The sequence below is a fragment of the Alligator mississippiensis genome, chromosome 1, assembly GCF_030867095.1.
Source record: "Alligator mississippiensis isolate rAllMis1 chromosome 1, rAllMis1, whole genome shotgun sequence".
NCBI lineage: Eukaryota > Metazoa > Chordata > Crocodylia > Alligatoridae > Alligator > Alligator mississippiensis.
In genome coordinates, this window is record NC_081824.1 from 15,492,922 (window position 1) to 15,519,053 (window position 26,132).

The 26,132-nt window shown below is 46.4% G+C and overlaps 1 protein-coding gene across 1 annotated transcript in view; it reads right to left on the bottom strand.

The window, feature by feature from the left end:
* Nucleotides 1-23,764, bottom strand: part of EVA1A (eva-1 homolog A, regulator of programmed cell death) — a 310,552-nt gene extending 286,788 nt beyond the window's left edge. Inside the window, exon 1 of the mRNA XM_019480988.2 lies at nt 23,474-23,764. Coding sequence (XP_019336533.1) covers nt 23,474-23,561 — 88 coding nt within the window. The 5' untranslated portion in view covers nt 23,562-23,764. The remainder of the gene's footprint in view (nt 1-23,473) is intronic.
* Between the last annotated feature and the right edge of the window lie 2,368 nt (nt 23,765-26,132).

Sequence of the window (26,132 nt, forward strand, 5' to 3'; positions counted from 1 at the left end):
TCACCTCCAGGCAAGGTTTCTTTGGGTAGATGTGATATCTTTTATTAGACCAGTGATATCTTTTATTAGTGGCCAAGGTCTGGAATGGGCTCCCAAGGAAGGTGGTGCTCTCCCCTACCCTGGGGGTCTTCAAGAGGAGGTTAGATAGGCATCTAGCTGGGGTCATCTAAACCCAGCACTCTTTCCTGCCTATGCAGGGGGTCGGACTCGATGATCTATTGAGGTCCCTTCCGACCCTAACATCTATGAATCTATGAAAACCAACTAAATAGTTGGGAAAAAGTTCTTTGAAAGCTTCTGGGCACAAATACCCTTTGTCAGGCACAGGGAGGCTGTGCTGGTGTTACGTGTTCTTTAAGGTAGAAAAGAAGCTAATTTACAACAAGCTTGTCTGTGAAAATGCAAATGAGTAGAAGTTAGGAAGACAATGGGTAGATGGGGGGAGGGCAGGAAGGGAGGGAAATGTGTAAAGGAATGCAAGTGGTCAGCTGGAGGCAGGTTAGCTGGGGTATCAGATGTCAGGTGGGTTGTAATGTGTCATAAATCCAATGTCTATATTAAGTCCATGATTTTTCATAATCAGTAGATTTATGAAGTGAAGTTCATAGGCTCGTCTACGAAAGGTGTTTTGTAAATTCCCTTGGAGGATTAGAACTGAGAGATCAGAGAGGGAGTGATTGTCTTGTGAGAAGTAGGTACCCAGAGGTAATTGGATATTTTTGTCTTTGATGGATTTTTGGTGTGCATTCATTTTGGTACGCAGTTGTTGTTTGGTTTCTCTTGCATCTTCTCCATCAGGGCATTTGGTGCGATGGATGAGATGTATTACATTTCTGGAGGTGCTGGTGTAAGATCTTGGAATGGTGATGGTTCTGTTGTGGGCTGTAGTTATTGTGGGACTGGTGGAGATGTGCTGGCAGGTCCTGACATTTCTGGTCCTGACATGGTCTGGATCCGTTTGGTGTGGTTTGGGTCATAGGAATTTTGCTTCTGTTGATGACGTTAGTGAGGTTCAGTGCTTGTTTAAAGACTAGGATGGGTGGTTCTGGGAAAATGTCTTTAAGATTTGGGTCTTCTTTTAGTATGGGTTGCAATTGTTTGAAGATTTTCTGTGTAGGTTCCAGGGATAGATGGTATGTCATAACTAATAGTGTGCGATTCGTGGGGATTTTCTTTTTGTACTGCAGCAATTCTTCACATGGTATCTGAGTGGCTCTTTCAAAAGTGCAATCTGTCTCTCTGGAAGAGTGTCCTTGTTGCCTGAAACCCCTTTTGAGATTAATTTTGGTTGTGGAAATATTCCTTCAGATGGAGGTGCTAGAAAAATTCTTCTAGTTCTCCACATTGTAGTATCTTATTGGGGTATTTTTGTGGACAGAAATTAAGGCCTTTAGAGAGGACAGATTTTTCAGATTTGGTAAGTGTGTGCATGGAGAGATTGATAATATTTGAAGGTTGATTGGTTCCTCCCGTTTCATCAAGTATGAGGCTGGAATGTAAGGTATTGCTGTTGTTTCTCTGAAGGTGGTTTTGCAGCTAGGAAAGTTGTTTCTGTAGTAATTGAAGACCCAATAACTGCATACCAAAATGGTATTTTTCCTAATTATTGCTATAAATTAATTCATAAATCAATTCCCTTTTTGCTTCTTGAACATTTCTCTAAATTCATTCACAGTCCCTAAATAAATTTCCTTCTTGTTTCTTGATCTCATTTCTTGAATTTCTATGAACTTCTAGAAATTCATTCACAGTTCATAAATTAATTTCCTCCCAATCGCTGATCTAACCTGGCACTGCTGTGCCTTCAGGTTGGTCAGATCTTTACTTGAGGCTTATACCAGCATCTGTGGGACCCGGTTCAGCCGCCTGGGTCCCACATCTCCACACAGATTGTGCAACTCTGTGCATGAGCTGTACTCTCTACTTTCTGGGGGACACCGACTTCTGGTCCATCTTCCAGCTCTTTCTTCAATTGCCTGGCTGGCTCACTGGGCCAACAAGGATGGGCTCCTCCAGGCAAGTGACCCTGTACCCTGGGAGGCCTGTCCCTTTCCTAGGTTGCCCCTGGGCCCTTTTCCCAGTGTACTTGTGACCATGTGGTTCTCCCAGACACACTCACGTGAGTTTTCCCCTGGCTGGGTCAGCTTCTTGGGTTTGTAGCAGGGGCTGGAGAAGTTCCTGCTACAGGTCCCATCACAAACCCCAACCTGTGAATAGGGTCACTGCTGTAATGTAAATAAGTAGGAATACATAGTGCTAACATGGTTTTCCACTACTTTTTGGTAACACTCTTCTCCATGACCTCTGGACATCTGAGACTTCTATTTACCTATATAACAATCACCTCTCCCTCTAATTACCCAATGCTCCCACCCAAACACCCATGCTTGTCTATTTAGTCACCTGTTAAATTACAGACCATGACCTCTCTGAGGCAGTGACTGACTCAGTTTAGAGATCAAGGAGTGGAAGGGCCCAGAGAATGAACTATTCTTTCATGCATAAACATTGCCTACATGAGATGATTTGGATCTTGTCACGGCCTACGCAGCTTTACCACACTCCTTTGCTGCAAAACTCAGGCTGCTGATTCACCACTGATACAGGCTCTCCTTGTGGGAAGCAGCAGTGGGAGCATGGAGAAGGCACTGGCTCTTCCATCTGCAGCAGTGGTTAATTGTACATCCAGTTTCTGCCAATACAGACACATGCATGGAAGCACATGCATGATAGCCACCCTCCTGGATTACATACCAGAGACCAAGTCAAGAAGCCCAGGGCTATAGGAATGAGCTGCTCTCATTTCAAGTAAAAACAGCCTCTGTTCTCAAGCTGGGACTTTAACACACTCATAGCCTCTGTGCAACAGGCATAAACAAGAGCCTGTAGCAGGCAGCTGCCACAGCATTACATCTGCAGCATGGCATGAATGCTGCCAGCACAGTTACAACAGCATTTACTCACAGGAGAGCCCATGACCACTCCATCTGGCCCAGAGTTACTCTACAGCACTGCGGTGCTAGAACAGTCTGGACATGCCACGGCTTTGCCAGCGCCACTGGAGTCAGTCTTCCTAACAGTCCTTTGAAGATCCTTCGGTCCTCTCAGTAGTGCTCCTCTATGAAGGCCACAGCTCGTTCTCACTCACTCCTTCCTTTTCCCTATTTAGATCAGGGGCAGGCAAAATGCATCCCACGGGCCAGATTCAGCCCACCAGGCAATTTCATCCAGCTCACAGGTCCCCACCAATTAGCTGTACCCCGCCCAGCCCATGCACCACATTCCCACCCCCATGCGTGGAAGGGCCCAGCACAGCCAGCATGCACAAGTTCCAGGCGGAGCTGGTGCCACTATGCTGCAGCTGATGAGGGACCTGCTTGGCTTCCCCATCATCCTCCTTGTCTCCCTACTGCAGCACTTGCTCCAGGCAGCAGGAACAGAAGCTGTGGTTGGGGAGGAGCTGGTGCTACAGCTGGGAGGAAGCATGGGGTTGGGGCTAGAGGGAGTGTGGAACCCGCATCTAGTGGGGCAATGGGAGTGCTAAGATTGTGTGGGCAGTGTGTGTGGGGTGTAAAGGAGGGTAGGAGAATAGGGGGACTCCTCCCCTATACTCCCCCCACATGGCGCATAGCCCCTGCTGCCGACAGCAGCAGCAGCAGCAGGCCCTCAGGGTGCTCATGGTGCGCAGCTCCAGCCAGTTCCAAGAGTTGCACGTGGCAGCAAGGAGGAGAGCCAGACTGGCCTGCCTCTCGTCTGGGGCTCCCCACAATGCACATGCAGCTTCTAGCACTTATGCACCACTCAGTGCCGGATTTAGGCTTAAGCAATTTAAACTACAGCTTAGGGCCTCATAATATGAGAGGCCTCTAAATAAGAAAAAAAAAAAATGGACATTGTTGTTCTAATATGACAAAAATATTCATATATATGGCTCCACAGTTATTATTCCTGAGTTCATAAATTTGTGCAGAAATAATAATAATTAACCTTAAAATTTCATGAACATCCACTTTTATGGATTTCGTGAATTATTTTTATTGTATGGGGCCTCTTAAACTGGACATAGCTTAGGGGCTTGGCATGTCATAATCTGGCACTGGCACCACTGAGGGGAAGCCCCGTGCAATGGAGCCAGCTGCCTTCATCGCTCCCTGCCACCATGTACAGCTGCTGGGACTCCACCAGGAAGCAGGGGGCAGAGCTCCCCACCACTTCCGCTGGAGTCCTGTGAGCTACATGTGATGGCAGCGAGCAGGGAAGGCAGCTGGCTCCATCACAAGGGGCTTACCCCGAGTGGCGTTTAAGTACTGGGAGCTATACGTGCACTGTGGGGAGCCCCACGCAATAGAGGTGAGATGTCTTGGCCCTGCTCCTTGCTGCCACGTGCAGCTCCCAGAACTGGCTGGAGCTGCACATAGCCAGACGGCAGCACCTGTGTGGACCACGAGCACCCCAAGGGCCCGCCACTTGCTGCTGCTGCTGCCAGTGGCAGAGACTATATGCCATGGGGGGAGTGTATGGGCAGGTTCCCACATCCCTCCACTCTCCCTCACGCCCCACACACCCTGCCTTTCCAACCCCCCCCCCCACATACACACACTCCCTGCAACATACCCAACACCCCCCACACACAGCCACACCCCCTTACAAGCCCCACACACACGCACTCCACACCCCACCATATACACCCACCCCCGCACCCACCCAATATACAAAAGTAAGACTTATTTTTGAGCTATTATGCAATTACCTCTATATATACGATGCAAACACAAATCATGACAAAAATATGTTTTGAAATAAAATTAAAACAAGTTATAGCAGATGTTTGACTTTTAGGTTATAATTTTTTTTCTGGTTCCAAGATGGCAACCCCCACAAAGGAATACTTCTGGGGGCAAGGGAAGGGACTTCAGGTGGCAAAGGTCAAAGGTTAGGGGCAGGACTTCGGGTCCCAATATGATGACCAGGGGGCGGGGCACCCTTGTAGCCCTCGACAGCTCACCAAAACTCACTAAGTGGCCCTCCAGCCAAAATAATTGCCCACCCCTGATTTAGATTGTCAACTCTGTGGGCAAAGAGACTCTATGTTGTGTTTCAGTAGGAGTTGGGCACCAATAAAGATCTGGGCCATAGTAAGAGGCAAGACTCAGAAGCTTACAATCAAAGAGATGCATGGAGAAATAGAGGTGTACAAAGATGAAGAGTTCAAGCCAGCATCTATTGAAGCCTTTCAACATAGTTTAACTCCAATCCTAAGGGCACAGAATCATGCCAGTCTGTAGCAGAGCTTAAGCCTCTTGAGCTAGTCTCATTCCTTCTTCAGTAAAATGTAGTGTCTATAGCACTGGGTTGGGACTCAGAAGATGTGGTTCTATTCCTGGCTTTGCCACTGGCCTATTAGATGACATGGGCAACTCACTTCACTTCCCCTGTGCCTCAGCCTCAGTGTGTGTACCAACCTCCTTTATAAAGTGCTACTGATGAGAGGCACTGGGCAGTGTTAACTGGCTGTCCTACAACTAATATGTGAAAGAGACTTTCTTGTTGCTTCCTTTCATTCTTTTAGTGGGGTAAAATAGGATAGAAAATAGAGAATTATGGGAAATCTACCTCCTTTGATACAGCGACAGAGATTAGTGCAGTCGCTGCAGTGTGAAAATTGTAGAGATGGCTGGATATTGCGGTTTCAAATTAAATGAGAAATCCCAGATGACTTGAATAACTGTCCAAACAAGAAAAAATGGTTTTATTAAAAAAAGCAATTTTATTGGTTTGTTCTTGTTATATTTCTGTGTCCAAAGATTTCTCAAAAAAATTCAAGACAAAGGTCTATTTTCAGCTTCATAACAAGTCCTGTTCACAGCAATACTGCTGAAGAAGCTACTGTAGTTTGTCAGTGTTCATTATCCTCATTAAGTGAACATCATTATCAAAGGGCCACTGTCCATTGATAACCCAACCACTGACAGAAACACAGAGGTAAATGTGAGTCCAGTACTGCAAACCCTCAAGCATGTGAATAGTCCCATTGATCTCTGTGGGACCACGCGCATGGGTAAAGACTACAAGGAAGGATATGTAATGTTAGTAGTCTCCATGCTACTAATCAATAGCAATGAAGTACTGCAATAACGGGAGCAATCCAGATTCGGCACTGACCTGACAATCTACCAGCAAAGGCCAGTCCACTTAGTGCCACTACTGGACACTGCCTCCCCAGAGCAGTTCCAAATGTGGGATGTCAGCCAGGGTTACACTTACAGACCCTTGGAAATACACAGTAGTGTCCAAGGTCAGCGAGATGCTATGTGCCCTCTAAAGCAGTAAAAATGGGTCCTGCATCCCAGGCTTCTCCCCAGATCAAAAGTGCCTTGCAGTCAGAAGGAAATGAAGCAGGATTCTCCCTTCCTGCATGCTTAGGGGTAGAGATGTCTTAGAGCAGACACAGCTGGGAGAAGAATAATTCTGACCCCTTTCTATAGCCCTGGGAGTCCTTGGCTCAGTTCGTTCCCCCATCCTCTTCCTCCAGGATTGCATCATTCCCTATGTCTTGACCTCAGGGGGGCTCCACAGATGTAAATGTGTCCCTCCTGTTCTGACCAGCAAGCAGACAGAGAGGGGGCTGAGAAGTGAAAGAGATTGTTGCTTCCATCTCATGGTGCCAATCCATCTCTAACACAAATCTTTTCTAGTAGGAAATGCACTGCTCTCCACAAGGCCCCTTCAGCTCTCCATGATGTAAATCAAGTGAGACATTTAAACTACTCCATAGTTCATATCTAGACCCCATGTGGACCACACTGCCTCCCTTCCTCCCACCAACAGGCTTTTACTGAGCAGAAACAATTCCCATCAGATCCAACACTGACGTCTGGACGATGGGAAAATGCATATGAAATTTAAGTGAACAAAAGATGCCTTAGGCCTGCTGGGGTCAGAATGCGTATCTGCATGGTAGACTGGACTTTTGTCTAATCCAGCTCTGCTTCTAATGAGACTGGTTCCCATTATTGGGAAGGAGACCCCTCACTTAATCTGCCCAGAGGTCCATTTGTCAAGCAGCCTGGGGAAGCAAAACAACTTGATCAGTTTGGCTCATTTGAACTTGAACCTCCTTCCCTAATTATAAAGACAGAGTTAAAAAAGGACAAAGAAAAAAAAATGATTTCTACTTCTCTAGCATGAAAAAAATCATTGATGAAGAACAAGCGTTCCCCTCCTTAGGGCCATGACAGACCGCTATACTCCTGCTCCCAGCTAGGAAGACTCACATTTCATTGAATAAGGAAAAAAAAGGTGTGTGGGGGGGGGTGTGAGGGGGAAGGATCCTTTTCCTTTGTGAGCTAAAACTGGACTGATTTGGGGAAACGTCGTCAGAGCATTTGAAAAGGGATGTGGTTGTGCAGTGCAGCAGTCGTGGCCTTAGGGAAGGGCAAACCAGCTGACTGCCCAGGGCCCCAACACTAGGGGGCCCAAATTTGGGGGGGGTGGGGGAGAGTAAAGTTTTTGGCAAGGAAGTGGCTTGATTTGCATTTTAACACTCGACTATTTCTTTAATTCCCCGAAAGAATATTAAAAAGATCCATGATACAACTGTGGTGGGTTAATATTTACCCAAGTACATAGCTCTAAGGCAGGGGTGGGCAATTATTTAGGGTGGAGGGCCACTTAATGAGTTTTGGCAAGCCATCAAGGGCCGCATGACAGGCAGACAGGGGCAGATAAATATTAATTTTGTACATTTTTTAGGGGCCCCACGAGCTGGATAGAATGGCCTGGCAGACCGCATTTGGCCTGCAGGCCACATTTTACCCACCCCTGCTCTAGGGGGCCCCAAATGACTTTCTTGCCCAAGGCCCCAACAACCCTACGACCACCACTGAGTGCAGTTTCCATTTCTGCAATGTTTCTTGAACATTTTATACCCGGAGCTGGTGTGGCAGGAAGCAAAACAAAATGAGGGGGCAACGTTCCTACCACTCGGCTCAGTGCTGCCGCCAGCAGGGTTCCCACGGGAAAAGGCCTGCTGTCACGTGGTCCAGGCTAGAATGTATTTTACACCGCGAGGACTCTGCAGTGGAGCTAAAACTAACGGTATTTGGGAAAACACCAGCCTGCCTTCAACTGCTTTTTTTCTCTACACAATTCATTCCCTCTACGTTATTTAGCAGAACAAAAACCAGTGCTGCCCCACGTTGTTACGCTAGCAATCCCCCAACACGCCAGCACAGCCGGGGGTCGACGTGTGCACCTCACCGCCGACTGGGGAATCGCTGTCGGGCTCTGCTCCGTTCTAGAAAGCTCGAACCGCTTTGATTTCTCATCTGGCGTGAGCGCACAAACCAGGAAGTGAATCAGGGTTAGTAGCAGCAGCGGGCAGTTGGACAAAAGGTGAGCGAGAAAAAGAGACCGTATTCAGAAAGAATCAGATCAGCATCTTGTCTTTTCAAGGTGTTACATGAACAATGAAACCTGGAGAGAGAGCAAACTCAGCCAAAGGCCAGAGCTTTATTTTACTCAATTTACCCACAGCAAAGAGGGGTCAGGATGTGCCTCGAAAAGTCACGGTTACTGACCCTGTATATCTGCAGGAAGAAAAAGCACGAAGCCTCATCGAGGAAAATGTTTTTAACAGCCTGTTATTCATTAATGAGGATCTCTAAGCATACAAGTTCCTCACACCATTTGGAAAATTTACCTCTAGCTTGTAGCATGCCCTTTCAGCCCTATATGCTGAAAAATGCTCTTAAATAATCATTTGAAAAATTCCTCGTGTGAATCTACGCTAAAAAGGGACGTCTTACAATTTACCTTGGGCATTCAGCATCTGCAGTCACAACTGCAGAAAATGAAAGCTTATTTTGTAACCACTTTCAACAGGTTACACATAAAATAAGCCTATGTTAAAAGAACATTAATGTTGCAAAATCAGTCACTCAAAGCTAAGGAAATGACAAAAATATGCTCGTCTATGCAGGCCTCTTATGCATATGAACTGACACATGCGACTTATTAATGACCACCTGGTTTTTTTTGCCTTATTCACTGGATATGATGGGACTGATGTAGGGATAAAACTGGGTTACATAGGCAGCTTTAATTGTAGCAGCTCCTAACTTCTGAGTTCTTGACTTTACAGCCTAACGATGTTCTTCTGACCTTATTCTCTGCATTTACTTTTCTAGGTTTTTTAATGGCAAATGGAAAAGCAAGGCAAACAAATTCCACCACGTGGCAACATGCTGACATTTGCACGGGTTGTCATTAGAACGGGTACTGTCCGATTCCCCACGCAAACTCCTGCTACTTGAGCTAGCAGAGGAACTGATAGTAGTACTAGGTTGTTACTCTCTGTCTGGACCAGCAAGAGAGAGATGGAGTTGACAAATATTTGCTGACAGCAGAAATGGGGAGCCTCAGGAACGCTGGGCTTTACTCCAGCTTCTGGAGCAAAGTGTTTTCCTATAGCACAGATTCTTCTGCCCCTTTCTCCCAAGCTGACTTCTCCTGCACCCTCCCCACCAACCTGCCCCACTCCCATCTCTTCTCCACCTGGTTCCTCGGTCCTAATTAACGTAACTAATTATCCCACACCCAACACTGGCAAATGCAACGTTGAGCAGTGTCCTGCTGTGTCTCCTCAGCATGCACAGGGAGGCCTTGGCACAAGCTCTACAATATATAGAAAGGTCTGGGGAAATTTGTGGCAGTGGATCACTGTACCGATGCCAGGACTGCTCTTCCAGTCTACACCTGTCCAGCCATTTTATACATATATATGTACATGTATATATGCACAATTATAGTTCTTAAATTACTTGATGGCAAATGAGAATGAAATGGTGTAGTCACGTTCTCTTTGTCATCTTTTTACATTAGCATTATTGTTACAAGACTGCCAGAGCTCTCCGTCTGTGACTGGTTTATAGACAATGAAGCAGTAGATTGCACACGAGAATACCCAGTATACATTCCTGTACTATAGAAGACCAATATAATTCCTTGTTCTGTTCAGCAAATGGCTTCCATCTTGATCTCTCAACATGGTATTAAAGTGGGCACCATTTTTACTGCTTTAATTCTTCCCCAGAGAGACTTCAGTAAGGGCTGAGTACAGCAGTCTGTTATCTACTGCAGTGCAAATATATGGGGGTATCTGAAAGAGCTGGGCTTCCTAAGGGATCTCCCTGGTACCCCGCCATAGTAGTACTTAAAGTGATTCACTCTTTTCTGTCACCGTTCCCACTACTTCTGGCTACTGAAGTTTTGTTTGCTATCAGCAACAGTGTCAGAGGAGGATAGGGCAGAAGTCACTATATGACAAGCTGTTGGCAACTTCTAGCTGCTCTCCTAAACAGATTTGGATTTGGTTTTAGGCACAAGGTGCAGCATGCTCTAAGAAGAAACGTCCTTTTCAAACCACTGCTTCTCAGCAGACTTGCCTGAGACTGGCCTGTGCTCCCCTTCTTCCTCCTCCTCCTCCATAGAACATCACAGCTTTTACAGGGAATACATTTGCTAGTATAAAACTAACTTTCCCACATTTCTGCCATCTCACTATCCCTTATTTTAAGTGTACTCCTAAATTTTGCTTGCCCGGAGTTTAGCCATCTGTAGTGAATGCAACGGATCACACATCCCAACATATGACGCTTCATCCTGATCTGAACTCCTTGGCTAAGGTCAAGATGGAGTATTACGTGGTGGGACCTGTACTCCATACAGGCCGCAGCTCCTCCAAAGAAGACGGCTGCACTGAAGGTCACTGCATGCATTTGAAAAGCCCTGCCCAAGCCTTATTTTATAGTGTGAATGATTGATAGCTGCCAAACCATCACCACCTCTTTTTGACATGAAGAAACATGCCTTGAATCTAAGGCATCCTAGCATTATAAGCCCCCTGAAAGAGCCGAAGCACATAATTGCTATGTGTAATGAGCTCCCATCTTCATTTAAGGCACAGACAGAAGAGCAGCTCCCTGTTGCATGGGGGGGCCTCAGTGCACTCGGCAGCAGACTCAGAAGTGGACCAGAAGCACTTCTGGTCCACTTCCGGGTCCGCCGGAGAGTGCACTGCCCCCTTCCCCCCCCCCCCCCAGCCCCTCCAGCTCAACAAGTGGTACCTCCTGGGTCTGGGGGGGCACCCGGGGTCCCCCCGCAGCTAATCACTGAGCTGGGAGGATTCAGGGGAGCCCCCCAGCACGCTCCCCGGCAGACTGAAAATTGGACCAGAAGTACTTCCAGTCTACTTCCAGGTTCACCACCAAGCACATAGAGGGCCCCCCCCATGTTCCTGGGGGATGCTCCATGCACCCCAGCGTTCATGAGCCATGCTGGTACCTCAAGGTATATAGAAAAAATATTTAAAGCTGTGTCTATATCCGAATCGCTGATTCTCCGAATCAACATCGAATCTTCAGATTCGGATTCGGCCGAATTGAATCGGGGACAGTGATCCGAATCAACAAATCAAATCGCTGTCCCCAATTTGGGCTGAATCCGAATCTGAATCGAATAGGCCGTGCTTCGCACACCCCTACTGTAGAATGCTTTCAGGGGCCAAATCCGGCAAAAATTGTCCCTTCTGTCTGCACCCTCATGAAACACTCTCCAGCATGCAAGGCAGCTCGCTGCCCTGCTTCATGGATTAGGGATGCCTGTAACAGAAAAAAAAACCCAAGTATTGCACAGACATCAGCTGTGTCTCTGCACTTGTACACATAACTTAATATACACAGAAATGGACCAAGTTTGTGAAATGCTCGTAAATCTAAGCTGGAGAGAATGGCAGTGATTCTAGATACCAAGGCCTAAAATGTTCGAGTTGGTTGCTTAATGAATATCACATAAATCCCGGTTCAAACACCTAAATAAAAATGTAGTCTAATTTTCAATTCCAGGTCCCAGAGAAGTCAGGCCATATTTATTTAGGTGTTCAACCATAAATGGAGGTGTCTATGTTGGGGTGATTATGATTAAAAAAAAAAAAAGAAAAGGAGCAAAATTGTAACTCACTCATACAATTAGTGTCCTTGGTTGTTAGAGCTTAATGTATATTTTCCCTTTTGGTATCAAGTTTGCCTTTTGATATTTATTTCATACAGACAAAAATAGACTGGGTCAGTTTCCCTTTGATTTACAGTCACTTTGTAATGAATTTCACTTTCAGGCTTCCCTGCAATGGTGAAATATTGAAAAGTTCAAGTTATAAATACTACAGGCCCAGAGGCACTTTCACTGTTTCTATTGATTTGTTCTTGATTCAGTGAACTAGTATTCTATAAAACCTGCTTTCCCACATTAAATCAGGAGCCAAATTTGACCTACAACATCATTTAGGAAATTGCCTAAATATCTTGTTTTCATTAATCCATCAGTGTCTGTATGTTCAGCACCATGTAAAGACACAGTGAACATGCTGCAACATCATTTTCCTGGAATAGGCTATGTGTAAAATGGAATGCATGGCAAATTGTCTCCCTTGACATATTCTAATCTGGGCAATTAAAAATGATCAAGTGGACTGTTTTTGAAAAGAAAACTACTTCCCTACTTTGAAGAATAGTTTTGTCAGGAGATCAGTTCCTCTCCTGTATAGAAATATTTATGTACGGTCTACTTTCACTGCACCACTCAACACAGATGACTTTGAACCCTCAGGGCTTTTTTCTGCTACACAACATCCCCATCCCTGAGACAGTGGAAGAAGCTGCATTCCTTAGCTTGCTTTAAGTACTGGGGGTACCATCAGCAGTACACAGGGAAAAAGAGAAGCCTGCCAGCCCTGTATCAGGTCCTGGCATGTGGAAAGCTTTTCAATTCAGTTTTTTGTTGCATGCCTACACACATATTTAGGTTTGTACCTGTGATGCTGTGCACGTGATCCCACAGCCCTGGAGTCTGAGGTCCTCTACTGAGTCACAAAAGAGGAGTAGCCAAAGTACTAGGAGTGCAAATTGCCTTGTCCTAATCTTGCCAGTATGCCTCAAACATGAGCTGGATAGGGATCATCTCTGGAGTGTTATCCAAACTGACAAATTTTACGCTACTTTCTGTGCAGCTGTAAGTTGTGGTATAGATAGGACTCTGGTGCCTTGCCCCTCATAATGAGACCAGTGGGCTTCCCTGAGCCCTTACTGAGCCCTCTGCAGTTGCGTCTCTTCCAAAAACTGCGTACACTTGAGACTGGATTGGACCCGATTAGACAATCCTGCCGCAGTAGGAGAAACAGAATTGTGCTGATACAATAGCTAGGCTTGGTCGACAGGTATGATGGCTTCCACCAGGGACATCACTAAAAGCCTGAGTCTCTATGGTTTGTGCTAAAAACCCAAGTTTCTCAAGCTGGGATCTGTCAGACTCATCCACTTTGGTAGACTTGGCACAGCAAAGGACATATAATGCACTAATCCAGCAGTTCCCAAACTCTGACAGATTGTACTCCACCAATTTAAAACAATACACCCTTAAGTACCACCAGCAAAGTTTTGTCATATAAAGTAATTATAATAAATCTGTTAAAGTATACCACTGACAGGTTGTCTGCGTACCACTGGTGGTACCCATACCACAGATCGGTATAACCTCTGTCCTGCCTCAGGCACGGTAGGAGCCCTCTACGCCTCTGCCTGCAACCTATGGATTCGTGCAGCGGTTCCCAATCACTGTGGACAGAAGGGAGGCATGGAAAAGGAAAGTCTTACCAGCTGCCACTCTCTGCACAGTGAAGGCAGAAGCTACTGGCTGAAGGCAGTGAAGGCAGCTCAGATGGCAGCAGCCCCGTGACATGAGCTCCCTGGGAGCCGCCCCAGGTGTTGCATTCACTCCCTCCCACCCCAGGTATGCTGTTGGGTGCAGGGCTGCATCCACTGTGACAAAAACTCCCTGGGGTTGAAAGGGGTGGACTATTCCACTGATCCTACTCATCCCCCAAACCCCAGATGCACAGCCAGGTGCCTGGCTCCTATGGTTGAGCAGTGCAGGGCTGCCTTTGTCATGGCAAAGACTCCCGGAGGGACAATTCTGGTGCCCCCTCCTAGTCAACCCCCTGGAGGCTGATGCCTCCCTTCCCCCCACTCCCCCCACACACTACTGGTTGCAGGACTTAAATATATTTTTGCCACTCAGGTTAGGTGATGCGACTTTGAACGGACCAAGCAGCGGATGTCAGTCCACAAGAACATAAGATTTCCCCCATCACTGCTCCAAGGTGACTGGTACCTTAAAGATTAACTTTATATGCTGCCCGACACCTTGAGTTGAAACAATCATATTACAAATTGCTGGAAATACATTTTCCCACAAAGGAGGTGTATACACAGAGATCTCAGGAGGTGACAAGGGTCGAAGACATCACAAACAGAGGGTATCCTCTTTTCCTATGGATAACTGGAGTTGGAAAATTTCCTATTCAAAACAGTTGGCCTAATCCCCTTGGCTACAAGTGAGATGAATCACTGAGCATTTTAAAGGGCAGTTAAGTGTTGTATTCTCTCATCTGCCCTCAGACTAACTTCCAAAATAACCATTTAGGGATGCCAGAGGTTTGCTTGAGGAAGTCTCAGAACAAGATGATGCAAACACTCAAGTCTTGCCTAAACTGGTATATGTATAGGCATGGCATGGCACAGGTCTAGAAACAAGTGCAGCTCTCTGCAGTGCTGAAACAGCCTCTCCGTTCTTCCTCAGGAGCACAGAGGTAGAACAGCAGTCAGCATATTAACTTTGGTCTGATTTCACACTGTTGAAAGCAGGTCTAGACAACATGCCTGTGCCTTGTCTACATCAGCATTACCTTCCACTATGCCCTTCATGATAGTGACAGTGGGGAGAGTTCAGAGAGAGAGAAGGATTTGTCTTATAAAGAATATCCTCTTAATCTCTTCCATAAGGGGGCCATCTGTGATGCTGGCAGATACCCTATCTTTGGGATCAAAACTGAGGAAGTCAAACATCCTCTCTCTGAGTTGAACAGAGCAGTATTCAAACAGCTTGTGTCCAGCACGATCCATCACCAGCTCCTCTCCCTAAAGCTTCAGATGCCTAGGACGTCCTAATCTGGAGGCTGCACTCCTAACAATCATGTTTAATACCCACTGATGGACCTATCCTCTATGAATTTGTCCAAAGCCCACTTGAACCCATTTAACTTTGAGGTGTAACATTCGGTCATCATGAACCTACACCTTGCCTTGATCTGACTTGGTGGAAGAATCTGCCTCATGCAATTGCTGTCCTCAGGCTAATGCTGTCTCTGCCACTATTTACATGGACCTCATACTTAGAGTCATCTGAGTAACAGGTTAAACACAATCGTGTTTGACTACATCTGCTGATAAACCATTCTTTCACATACTTCAATGATAATGATTGTTCGCGTAGATATTATGCACATATACAGCTTCTGGTTTTTTCCCTTTTTCTATGTAAGGTACTGTTATGCTTTTATTATCAAGGTATCTGAGCATCTCACATTTGATATATTTGTTCATATAACACCCCATGGGGTAGGGATGTGCTGTTACCCAAGGCCCAGATTCTCAAAGGTTTTTCAGCACCTAAACAACCGGCCCATGCTCCCAAAGGAAGTCACTAGTACAGCCGGGTCTCTCATGTCTTTAAATGCCAAAAAATTAAAACAATATTTTAATCAGAGAATACTTATGTCTCCCTGTGTATCCTATTACTCATCTGGCATCTCAAAGAGGTAGTGCTTCAGTGTCCCACTGTACAGAGTACAGCAATGTACAGGCTGGTATGCACCTTTACCACTGTGTATCTATTGCTACCCAGAAGCCTCACATCTAAGCACTCATCAAATAAAAATCAAGTACTACTTTAACTATTAGCTTCTGCTGGAAAGGACCATTAAACTACATATCGTAGTCCCTCTGCTGCTACCTGCAATTCAGTGCTGACTCAAGAGGTTAAGGACCTGCATTTCAGGAGCAGGAGTTTCATGTTCTCTCCCTTGGCACAGCATAAGTCAGAGCAAGGATTTGTTATATTACCTGCATTCAGATACATGCGAGATGTCTAAATAGCTTCCTGTACCACCATATGCCCCATCTTTTCTCTAGTATGAAACCTTCCAGACAAGTTGCAATGCATACAAAGGAATCTTTTATGTGAAATGTTCATCCAGCCAGTGGGATGTGATTTTTTTTTACCTGGTTTAGACAAACTAGTGCAGAAGGTTAAAGCAGTTTAGCTAGGGTTGGTTTGTAATGAGTTATACTCTCTAATGAAACGTTAGAGAGCAACTGAAACCAGTTAAAAGCATCACACAAGGGGATTGCCCCAATATAACTAATGGGTTTAGTCCCATAGACCAGGGGTCCCTGGTTTTTATAACACTGTTATTTGCTCTTTGCAGGCAGGGCCAAAAATGCAAACCCTCCTCACCAAGTGATACCATACTTGTGTCAGAGCCAACCTTTCCGCTGAGTTAACAAACTTCTTCCTTTCACTGTCCACAGCTTTCAACACATTTGAATAATGGCCTTCCCCCCACACCACTAAACCTATTCAAGTCTTCAAGCCCAATATCAAAGTCCATTTAAAGGCCATCCAGAAGCTGTTAGCATGAAGATTGCTGTGATAATTTGGTGAATGGACTTGTCAAACAAATTGCCTTTATTACAGGCTGATTAAATGTAATCAGGGAGAGGGGCTGGTCCCCTTCCTATTCTAGCCCTCATCAGCTCAAACAAATACACCAAGGCAATTAGCAGGCAGGTGACAAAGACAGCTTACATTTTAAACTGGCCATTCTTTAACCACAACAAAAAATAATGCTCTCCCTGTCTTAAAAGTCAAGAAAAGCCTTTGAGGGAAATTCAGTCAAGCTGCAGAGATGTCAGCCAGGCCAGAGGGCTCAGGAAAAGATTCATTAATAAACATTTACTGTGTAAGTCCACTGTGGTGGGTGCTGGATCAATCCAAAACAGCCCTTGCCCCAGAGAACACCATCAAAAACGTGGAATGGCTTTCAGTAGTGGGGCAATGGCTGCCATCTTCAATGACACTGGGCATGAAAACCAGAGGCTTCCAGTGGGAAAGCTTGAGCTCAAGATATTTCATAGACATTAGGGCTGGAAGGGTCCTTGGAAGATCATCGAGTCCAGCCCCAAATATATATATATATTCAGTGCTGTAGCAAGGGGGGGGGGCAAACGGGGCAACTGCTCCAGGCACCAAAGCAAAAAGGCACCAATAGGCACTGCCCAGCTGGGGTGGGCGCGGGATGGAGCTGCAAGTGGCTCATTTGTGGGGGGGAGGAGGCATGGGAGAAGAGCGGCTCTCACTGCTGTGTGCACTCCCAGGCAAGCATGAAGGGGCAAGTGCCCCCTGGATTTGTGCATTCCTATGGCACTGTATATATATATATATTTGTTGCAAGGGGACTATGATAGCACATGTCCACTGTGGAGCTCTCACAGACTGTGAGACTTATAGAAATTATGTTGACTAGTTGAATAGACAAGTAATTGTTCATGGTGAAAACTTTCAACCACTACCTTTTAAGCAAGTGCTTAGGACCAAACTGGACCTCATGTTCATCAGCAATGCATGAGGTATGCCCAGAAGTGCCCAGAGGTATGCCCAGAAGTGGTGAACCAGAGAACCAGAAGTGGTGCATGCCTCACAGAGCCTACATTTAAAGCCTGCCATTCACAGCTAAAGACTCCAGCCTTGCTGCAGTGGCACAGCACCCGCTCAGCAGAGTAAATAGCTCTGTAGCTTCCCCTGGTTCTAGCCAGGCCTTAGAAACATGATGACTTCCAGTGCAGACAAGGCCAGATGCTACTTCAAAGTGTGTAGACGACATCCAACAAATACAAAGGATAGGATATGCTGGGAAATTCAAAGGTGAGGATAATTTGGTGTTACACTTGAATCACTCTGCCCACCCCAGAGCCCTGCTGTCTTCAATTGGGCTGTATCACACAGATCTCAGGGTGGGGTCAGGACCAACCTTTAGCCTTGGAGAGGTTACTCTCCATTAATCGCACTGACACCATGATTTCACTTACAAACCACATGAGCTCTCTGCCTCAGCAAACGCACTTTTGCGCAGCAGCTAGTACAATATGACCCTGATTTCAACAGGTGCCTCTGAGAGGTACTGTGAATAATCAGCATTGATAAACCAAATTCTACCCATGTCCAAATGGCAGGTATTTTATTTTGATAACAAACCTCACTGCAAGCTTCAAAAAACCAAAAGAAATATGTTTTTAGAATGACAAGAATCAACAAGTATGCAGCCAGCATTCCCTTGGCTCCCTCCTTACCAAATCCAGGGTCCCGAAGTTGTATTGGGGGTCCAGTTTTCTAGTCCTCCCTCTCCCACAGGCTACAGAGGTGACCCTGAACACTTCAGACCCTCTACATCATTAATGTTTGTAAAACATTGAGGCCTTGGATTGGAAGTTCAGATGACATAGAAAGAATAGAGGTGAAACAGCCTAGATATAAAATCCACTTCTGCTACAACCTGGAGTTTGGGTCACAGCTTTCCCTCTTTTGGCAGAAGATGGAGATGCAGGACCATTGCTAGGAGGGGATGAAATGCAGAAGCTACAGGAGTGAGCAGAGCTGGATACCCAACCTAATGGACACATTGGTCAGAGGCTCTTTGCTATTAGACCAGATCACACAAAGGGCACTGACCGATGTGCAGCTCCAAGCTGTAACTCATGGCACTTCACAGAAAGTGTCATAAGTTACAGTAACTCCCCCCAACCCAACAGACATTCACTGTTGGGTCAAGGGGGTGGGAGATCAGGCTCCACTTTGGAGCGGATCCAGAAGGAGCTGCGTGTCTGCAGCCACTGTCCCCTAGATTTTCCCCCTCCTCCCAGCTCTGGTGCTGTCTGCGGGGGGCGGGGGGGGGGGGTGGAGAAGAAGAGAGGGAAGGGGGGGAAGGGAGCTCCGGGCTGGGATTTGCCCTGCCTGCACTGGAGGGGGCGCGGGGTGGGGAGTGGGGGTGGATTGGAGCCCAGTCCACCTGCCCGCCCCACCCATCTGCAGCGCAGGCTGGGCAAATCCCAGCCTGGAGCACTCTTCCCTTCCTCCCCCCCTCCCTTCATGCAGACAGCACTGGGGGCCCCGATCAGACAGAAGTTAATGAAGGTACGCTGCTTTGGAGAGCCTTCATCTGGGCCCTCATTACGTGAGGGGTCATTTGTTGTGCGATTGGGCACTTTTAAAGCACTCTGCAGCTGTGCGTTTCTGTCATGGCATGGTTGTGGAGTGCTTTCAAGGGGCTGATCATGTGACAAATGTCACTTCTGTCAGTGCTCAAAGTGGTGTAAATACAGAGACTAGTCAAGACAGTGGCTTGTGCCTTCTTTGTCTCCGTGTCTGGAGACTGCCAGGTAACGCCTCCCTCCCACAAACACAAATGTTTAAAGACCCATTAAAGAAAAATAAAACCTTCAAAATGCTTCACATATCTCAAATAGTTCCCAGAACAGGGATTGTTATTTTTTTTCCCTCTCAGATTACAGTTGACTCCCCCAGAATTCATTCAGGATTATTTTTAAACATTCAAGCTGAACAAGCAGGAAAGGTAAAGCATAAACATGAAGCAATAGGGGCCAGCAGTGAGGGTCCGGAGTGAGTGACAAGAGTCCTGTGCCAGCCCCACGTGCCAAGTAAGCAAGACCCAGGGCTGTGGCATGCTGCATGCAGGCTGGGCCTGGTGCCTGGAGTACTACACAGCGGGGTGGCGCCAGTCTGGGCCACAAGAAGGCCCAACAAATTTCATCTAGCCTTTGGAGTGGGATAAATTTGACCCCCTTGATCTAACCTATTGGCAAACTACATTGTCAACCCTGATACAGCCACAAGACATACCACCCTAATCTCCTACAGGTAAAGCAGGGGGACCACAGTGCCCAACTGTGCTGCTGCAAAGGCTGTTAAAATATTCTTGTGAGCTGAGCCGGCTTTAGGGAAAATGCAGCAGCCTGGACAAACTTGTATTTTGATGCCCCCCACATCCTCTCCCCCAAGCCATGCTACTGCAGGCAGAGGCAAATGGACAGGGGTGCAGTCTGGCAGGGCTCCTCCTGAGAGGCTGGGCTGGGCTGGGCCCCGCTCCTTCTGCCACTGGCTAGGGCAGAGTAGGGCAGGGGGAGAGCACTGGGGTGCATGCGTGCATGCAGGCAACTCCCGTAGCCCATACCACTCTGACCATGGGGTAAAATTCCTTCCTGATCCCAAATATGGTGATTGGTCTGACCCCAAGTGGAGGGGCAAGACCCTCACTGCACACCTGGTCAACAGTCACCAGCCCTGGCTGCAGCCAACACCCAGTACTTCTGTTACTAAAGCCAAAGTCTATACAAGAAGTGCAAAATCAGCCCCTAATTCCCATCCTTCCTCAAGATGCACTGGTAGTTGTTTGCCCTACATGCAATGCTGCTATTCCATACAGTCCTGAAGGGGGCAAGTATATGAATGGGTTCTGCTCCTTTCCGCCCCAAGTGAGCAGCTGATGACTTTCTAGGAAAGTCTGTGGTGGGAAGGGGAAGGAGTATAGCCTACTGTTGGTCAACAGTAACAGTCAGAGATTGTCCTAAACAGGCATTAAAGGAACCCCATCAAATCCAATCCAGTTCAGACCAACTCAGCCAGGATGAAGGTGACTGCAACACAAAGTATCAACCAGAGACTGTGAGCACATTTTGAGCTGGTCTTCAGTGTTAGGTCTCTTTTCCCTTGAGAATTCAAATGAAGACCTTGGGTGGAAGAAGAATGTGCTATAATGGCTTCATGGGTCTACCACTGACCTTTGCCTGCTAAATCCCTAAGACGGCCCTTTACAGCTAGGCCAACTAGGAGGCCCCATGCCCTGCTCTCCTAGCCACAGTAACAATGGCCAAACAGCAAGAGACCAAACCTGCATGCAGATCCCTTTAAGGCTCAGACTTATTTTCCAAAAGCGTGACAACACCTCATTCTCAAAGGCAGCAATCAAGAAATGCAGCTTAATAGTAACGTCAGAGCCACTAATACAAATGAGGCAAATCTAGCTACCTGAGTACTTTTACTGTGCAAAAATGGGCATCTTATACCAGATGTTAGTCCTTAAGAGAAGACTGGCCCTTACTAGAGAAAGACCACATTCAGCCAGGATGCCGGAGATACATGAAGTGGGCTGTCCATCAGTGACAATGGTAACAGGATAAGAAAACCATCCAGGAGGGAATCACTTGCTTTAAGTGCTAGGTATGGCTAGGAAAAATACTGGACTTTTATCTAGCACCTTCATCCTCCAGATACCAAACCATTTAATCTACAAAACAGAGTTCTGGTGGCAACCACAGTTCGTTAGGCTCAGTCCATACCTAATAGCAAGACATGTTCCAGTCCTACATACCACAATCCACGGGACAAACAAAAGTCCCAATCCTGCTACACCTGTGCTGTGTCTCTTGAGATATGCAAGGCTCCAGGCAGGGCGAGGAATAAAAACATACAAACAGCCTATTTGCTTGCTTGTTTTAATGCCGCATATAAGCAATGTGCAGCAAAGGAACACGGGTAGTAGAGGGGAGATTTTTGAGAAGGCTGGCTGTATGAAAGTTAATGTGGATCTCACTGAAAAAGTCCACAGGGAAACTCTGCAGGACCAAGGTCACCGTGAGCCTATGTTTCAAAGCCCAGACATCACAAAGCTAAGGCTTAGACCACCAACCCATCCCCTCTGCTTTAACTGGCAACACTGCAGTTGAAAACAGCTGCTCTATAACATAAGGTTTTGTTATTCCCCCCCCCCCCAGCCCTTTTCAGAGATGTGGCATCCTTTGCCTTTGCCAGCATCCCTAAACAATATTGAATTTGTTTCCTTTTTCTCACTGTGTTGCCATCAGCTTTGTATCCCCTTACTACAGGGTGTATTCATTCATGCCAGTGCCCAAGGCCACAACATAATGCTTGCCAACAAGGTAAACCGGGATGTAAAGCATCTGTATTTCAGTGGGGTCAGGAATTTCTAAATTAGGACTCACATGTAAGCAAAACACATTCTCCGCGGTATTGTCTGAGTACTAGCCCAGCCCACACACACCCGCTCTGTCCAACTTGCCTTCAGTGATGGATGCAGAGGAAGCTCAGAGCTAAAGAAACTTAAAGAAGAGGGAGAGAGAAAACCACTACAAATTGGAAGTGCCTCAGCTCCTTCCATTCACAGGCGGATCCCCTTTAAAAGGCAGTCACAGAATTGATCTGCCCCCAAAAAAGGCTGAATTACAGGCAGGTCAGTCCCTTCAAATGCACTTTAAGCAAAAGACTTAAAACTACTGTACCCTAGTCTCCAACTTCTCACTAAACATCCCTTTACAAACACAATTCTCTCTGCAATATGCAAATACCTTGGCCGCCAAGGACCAGTGCTTTAATGCTGGGAGGCATTGAAATTACAACCGTGCACTTCAGTCTAAACCTTTTGGTGACACGCAGTTCTCACTAATGACATGATGCCACCAACAAACAGTAACTGAAAGCTCTTACTCTCCAAAAAGTTTTATAACAATCTTTAATAAAACATGCTGAACTCCAACAGCCACCAGTTGCATTCAAAGTGAGATGGGGCATTCTGCAGTCAATACATCTCGATCACTTATTCTTGAGCTAGTGCAAAATTACATTTATTTATTTATTTTATATGGGCTGGATTTGCTTTGACATACAGACATCCACAGGGTACAGCAGTAGAAATCTGATTTTAATGTGACTAATGCAGCAATACATAGTTTAAAGACTTGTATCATATTTCACATCTGCAGAGGGATGAACACTTACCTGTGCAAATGGCATGACTTAGGCTATGGAAATATTAATTTTTCATTTTCAAAGACCTTTGGTAATGAATAGGAATTGTTTCTAAGTTTTGCTCAAGTAAATGTGGGGTCAGATTCTGATTCACTTAGGGGATGTAGTATCTTACTCTGTGACTACTTCCCTGGGCTGCAAACGACTATTGGCACGTGAAAAAAAAAATTTAGTATGATTCAGGGTATAAGAATCCGACTTACAAAAAAAAATCTCAATTGTGCTGTGGTAGTTTCAATTTGCATCCAAGAACTTCTCAGCCCTTTAAACCAATCCTGTTTACTTTCTCAAGCAAACTTATTCCCATCCCTCACCACAAACACCAATATAAACTGAGGCAAGTTTGCAGTCATTTCTCTTTCCCTTGTTTCCTTCCCACGATGATTCAAAAAACTCTTCTGCTGAATTCTTTTTCCTGGGGTTTGTTAAAAAAGTTTTTAATGAACTGAAATCCTCTTACTGAAGATCCTTTTCAACCCATTATTTTAAAAGGATTAAAACTGCTGCCTGCCTCACTATTTCAAACCTAATGCATCCCCTTCCCTCGGGCTGCCCCCTCAGGGGGCTTATTCATAGCAATTACTGATCAATAAATGCAGGCAGAGAATGGGAGTCTCTCTCCTACCTGAAAAGTCTGAAGAAGTCTTAGCCAAGTTGCTGAAAGCTGTCAAGCACATGAGTCCCACGAGAAAGGCAGACACATCTGGGCTCATCCTTAAATATCCTACTCCTGGTTTTCCTTTAGAGAAAAGCAATCACTTTCTCCCCCCAGTCGGATACTCCTCATTGCAGGGAGATCACTATTAGTCCCATTGCATGTGAATGAGCACAACGAGTAGCCAGGAAGCAGAAGCACACACTACACACAAAGCACACGTTACACACACACACACACATGCCCACACATCCCTGGAAGTGAATGAATCTCTGAGTGAAACTAACAAATGAGACAGACCTACCTGGCCTTGGCGGAGTTCCCAGGGTCCTAGAGCCCATCACTTCCAATTCCTCACAAGCCGCAGAGCGCAGCATGGGCTGCAGTCCACTGGGGTGCAGGTGTCGAGCAGACAAAAAAAGCCACATTAGATCCAAAGAGTTAATCCAGGCAGAGCATGTGAGAGGTTTATTTTACATGCAAGTACCCTGGATCATTCTGGATTGGTAGTTTGGAAAAATCCACCTGATTTTACTACGTCCTTTGCAATCCTCTCTCTCCCAAGTGCACAAGGGACTACAGGAGGAAGGTACCGCAGCAAAGCACCTATGTTCACAATGGCACCCCTAAATGAGAGACATAATATTCAGAACCCGGGATCACTTGCTGCTTCCACTGAAATCAATACAAAATTCATAGTACTACGACCCCGCAACAAGACGATCCCTCGAACATTTTCCACCTCAGATCCCAGTGTTGCAGTGACGGGTGGACTTTAGGGGCTCCTCACTGGCACCAGAGAGACAATCCACATCAAGCTCATTGCAGCATCACCAAACTCCCCCCCCAGTAGAATACCACATTTCCTGCAGCACAGACAGCCTCCTCTTATTGTGCTGCTGGGATGGTGTATGTGGTTCATATTTCCACACTTAGTACCAGCACTACTGGTGTGCATGCAAGACAGTCTCCCCCTTTTGTGCTAGTCCAACAAAGCATGAGCAGCACCACCCTAGTCAAGATCTCAGACAGGGCAGAGAACATTAGCAGCCAGAGTCAGCTTTACCATTTCTGGGTGACTCTGCAAAAGGTTCTTTAGCCAGTCCCTTCCCTCCATCAAGGGTAAAGGACAGACTTGGTGTGAGGAAATGGGGGTGGCTGGATACTAAGTTGAATCTTGAGATTTATTTATTTTTTATTTAATTTGTATCTGAGGCCAAATTAGCCAAAACTAATTCCAAATCCAAGAGTGCAGAACCATAAGTGGCCCTACTACTGGCAAACATCCTCTACCTGCACCTGGGGCTTCAGATGTTTCCAAAACCTTTGGTGGGCATCCTACTTGCAGGCCCAAGCCTGGAGGCTTGGGGTTCGGATGCCTCTGAGTTGTGCTTGCCCTTAGCCATAAGACCGTTGGAGCAAGCAAAGGAGGAGACTCCCATTTCCATAAACTGGGCTTAAAGCTGCTGCACCTCGGCAAATATTGAACCACACCAGAAGAGCAGTTCTCCCAGGGTGGGGTTCAGGAAAATGCCTTCTTGGACACAGATACATGGTAGTTCCCCTGCCGTTTAAGAAGCCACTATGCTTGTCCTGAACCTTCAAGAGAAGTTGAATCTTGAGATACACTATCCAGATTCAATTGATAGAAACAGCGCGTGCGAACATGGTAAAGACCAGCAAACCTGCAGCCTGAATAGAGCCCAGCTCCCTGTTCCCCTGAGCAATGCCTTTCATTCTCACCGTGAAAGGAAAAGGCCTAAATGGATCTTTGTCAGTTTAAATGAAAGCTGGGATCTTCCGTTCTGAACATGCATCTCCTCAGCTCCCCAAGGATGGGAACTCAGTCCCTCTGCAGACCAGGCTTCGTGACCTCCAGGCCTGCCACCGTCCAAAGCCTGCAGTCCCAGCAGTGCCAACTCACTGAGACAAGGGAGGCAGCTGTGGACACACCTGCAAGATCAGGTTCCATATACTGTAAGTAAAGTTACCAGCCTGAAGCCCAGCTGCCAGCATCAGGCCCTTCGTATTCCTAGGATCAGGGTGTTGGTCTGTGGTTAGGTGTATTTTTATTTTGCTGTGTTTGCTTGTTTTTTGAAGAAACTATTTTTTCAGAACCTGGGCTGGAACAACACGCTCAGGTGAAAACGGCAGCCGGCTCGTACTCCTGCAACAAGCCCAGCTTTCAAGCTTGGACCTGTAAATTAAGCATTTTCACAGGAGGTTAAAGGGGACACTGAGCTCCACACAGGCCCTGTTGGGGATCTACATGCTTGGATCTTATCTACACACACACACACCCTGCCCTGTGACTTCAGCACAGGGGTCCAGACATGCAAAACTCCTAGTAGGCAAGCAAGACCCTGACAATATCCATCCTCTCCCCAGCTTCCCTACCACACTTCACATCTCCTGAAACTCCCATCCCAGAGGCTGAGCCTGCCTGTCCCATAAGATTAAGGGCTATTAACTCAGTGAGCTATTTATGATGATGCCAGAGGGGGACCTGTTTCAGGTTATTCGGGGCAAGAGCCCCAGGTGGGCCATCCAATCTGAGACAAGCCTAGTGACGACTGCCATGAATCCATTAGCAGCCATTTGCCGCCTGCATGGTTGTTACGCTTGGTGA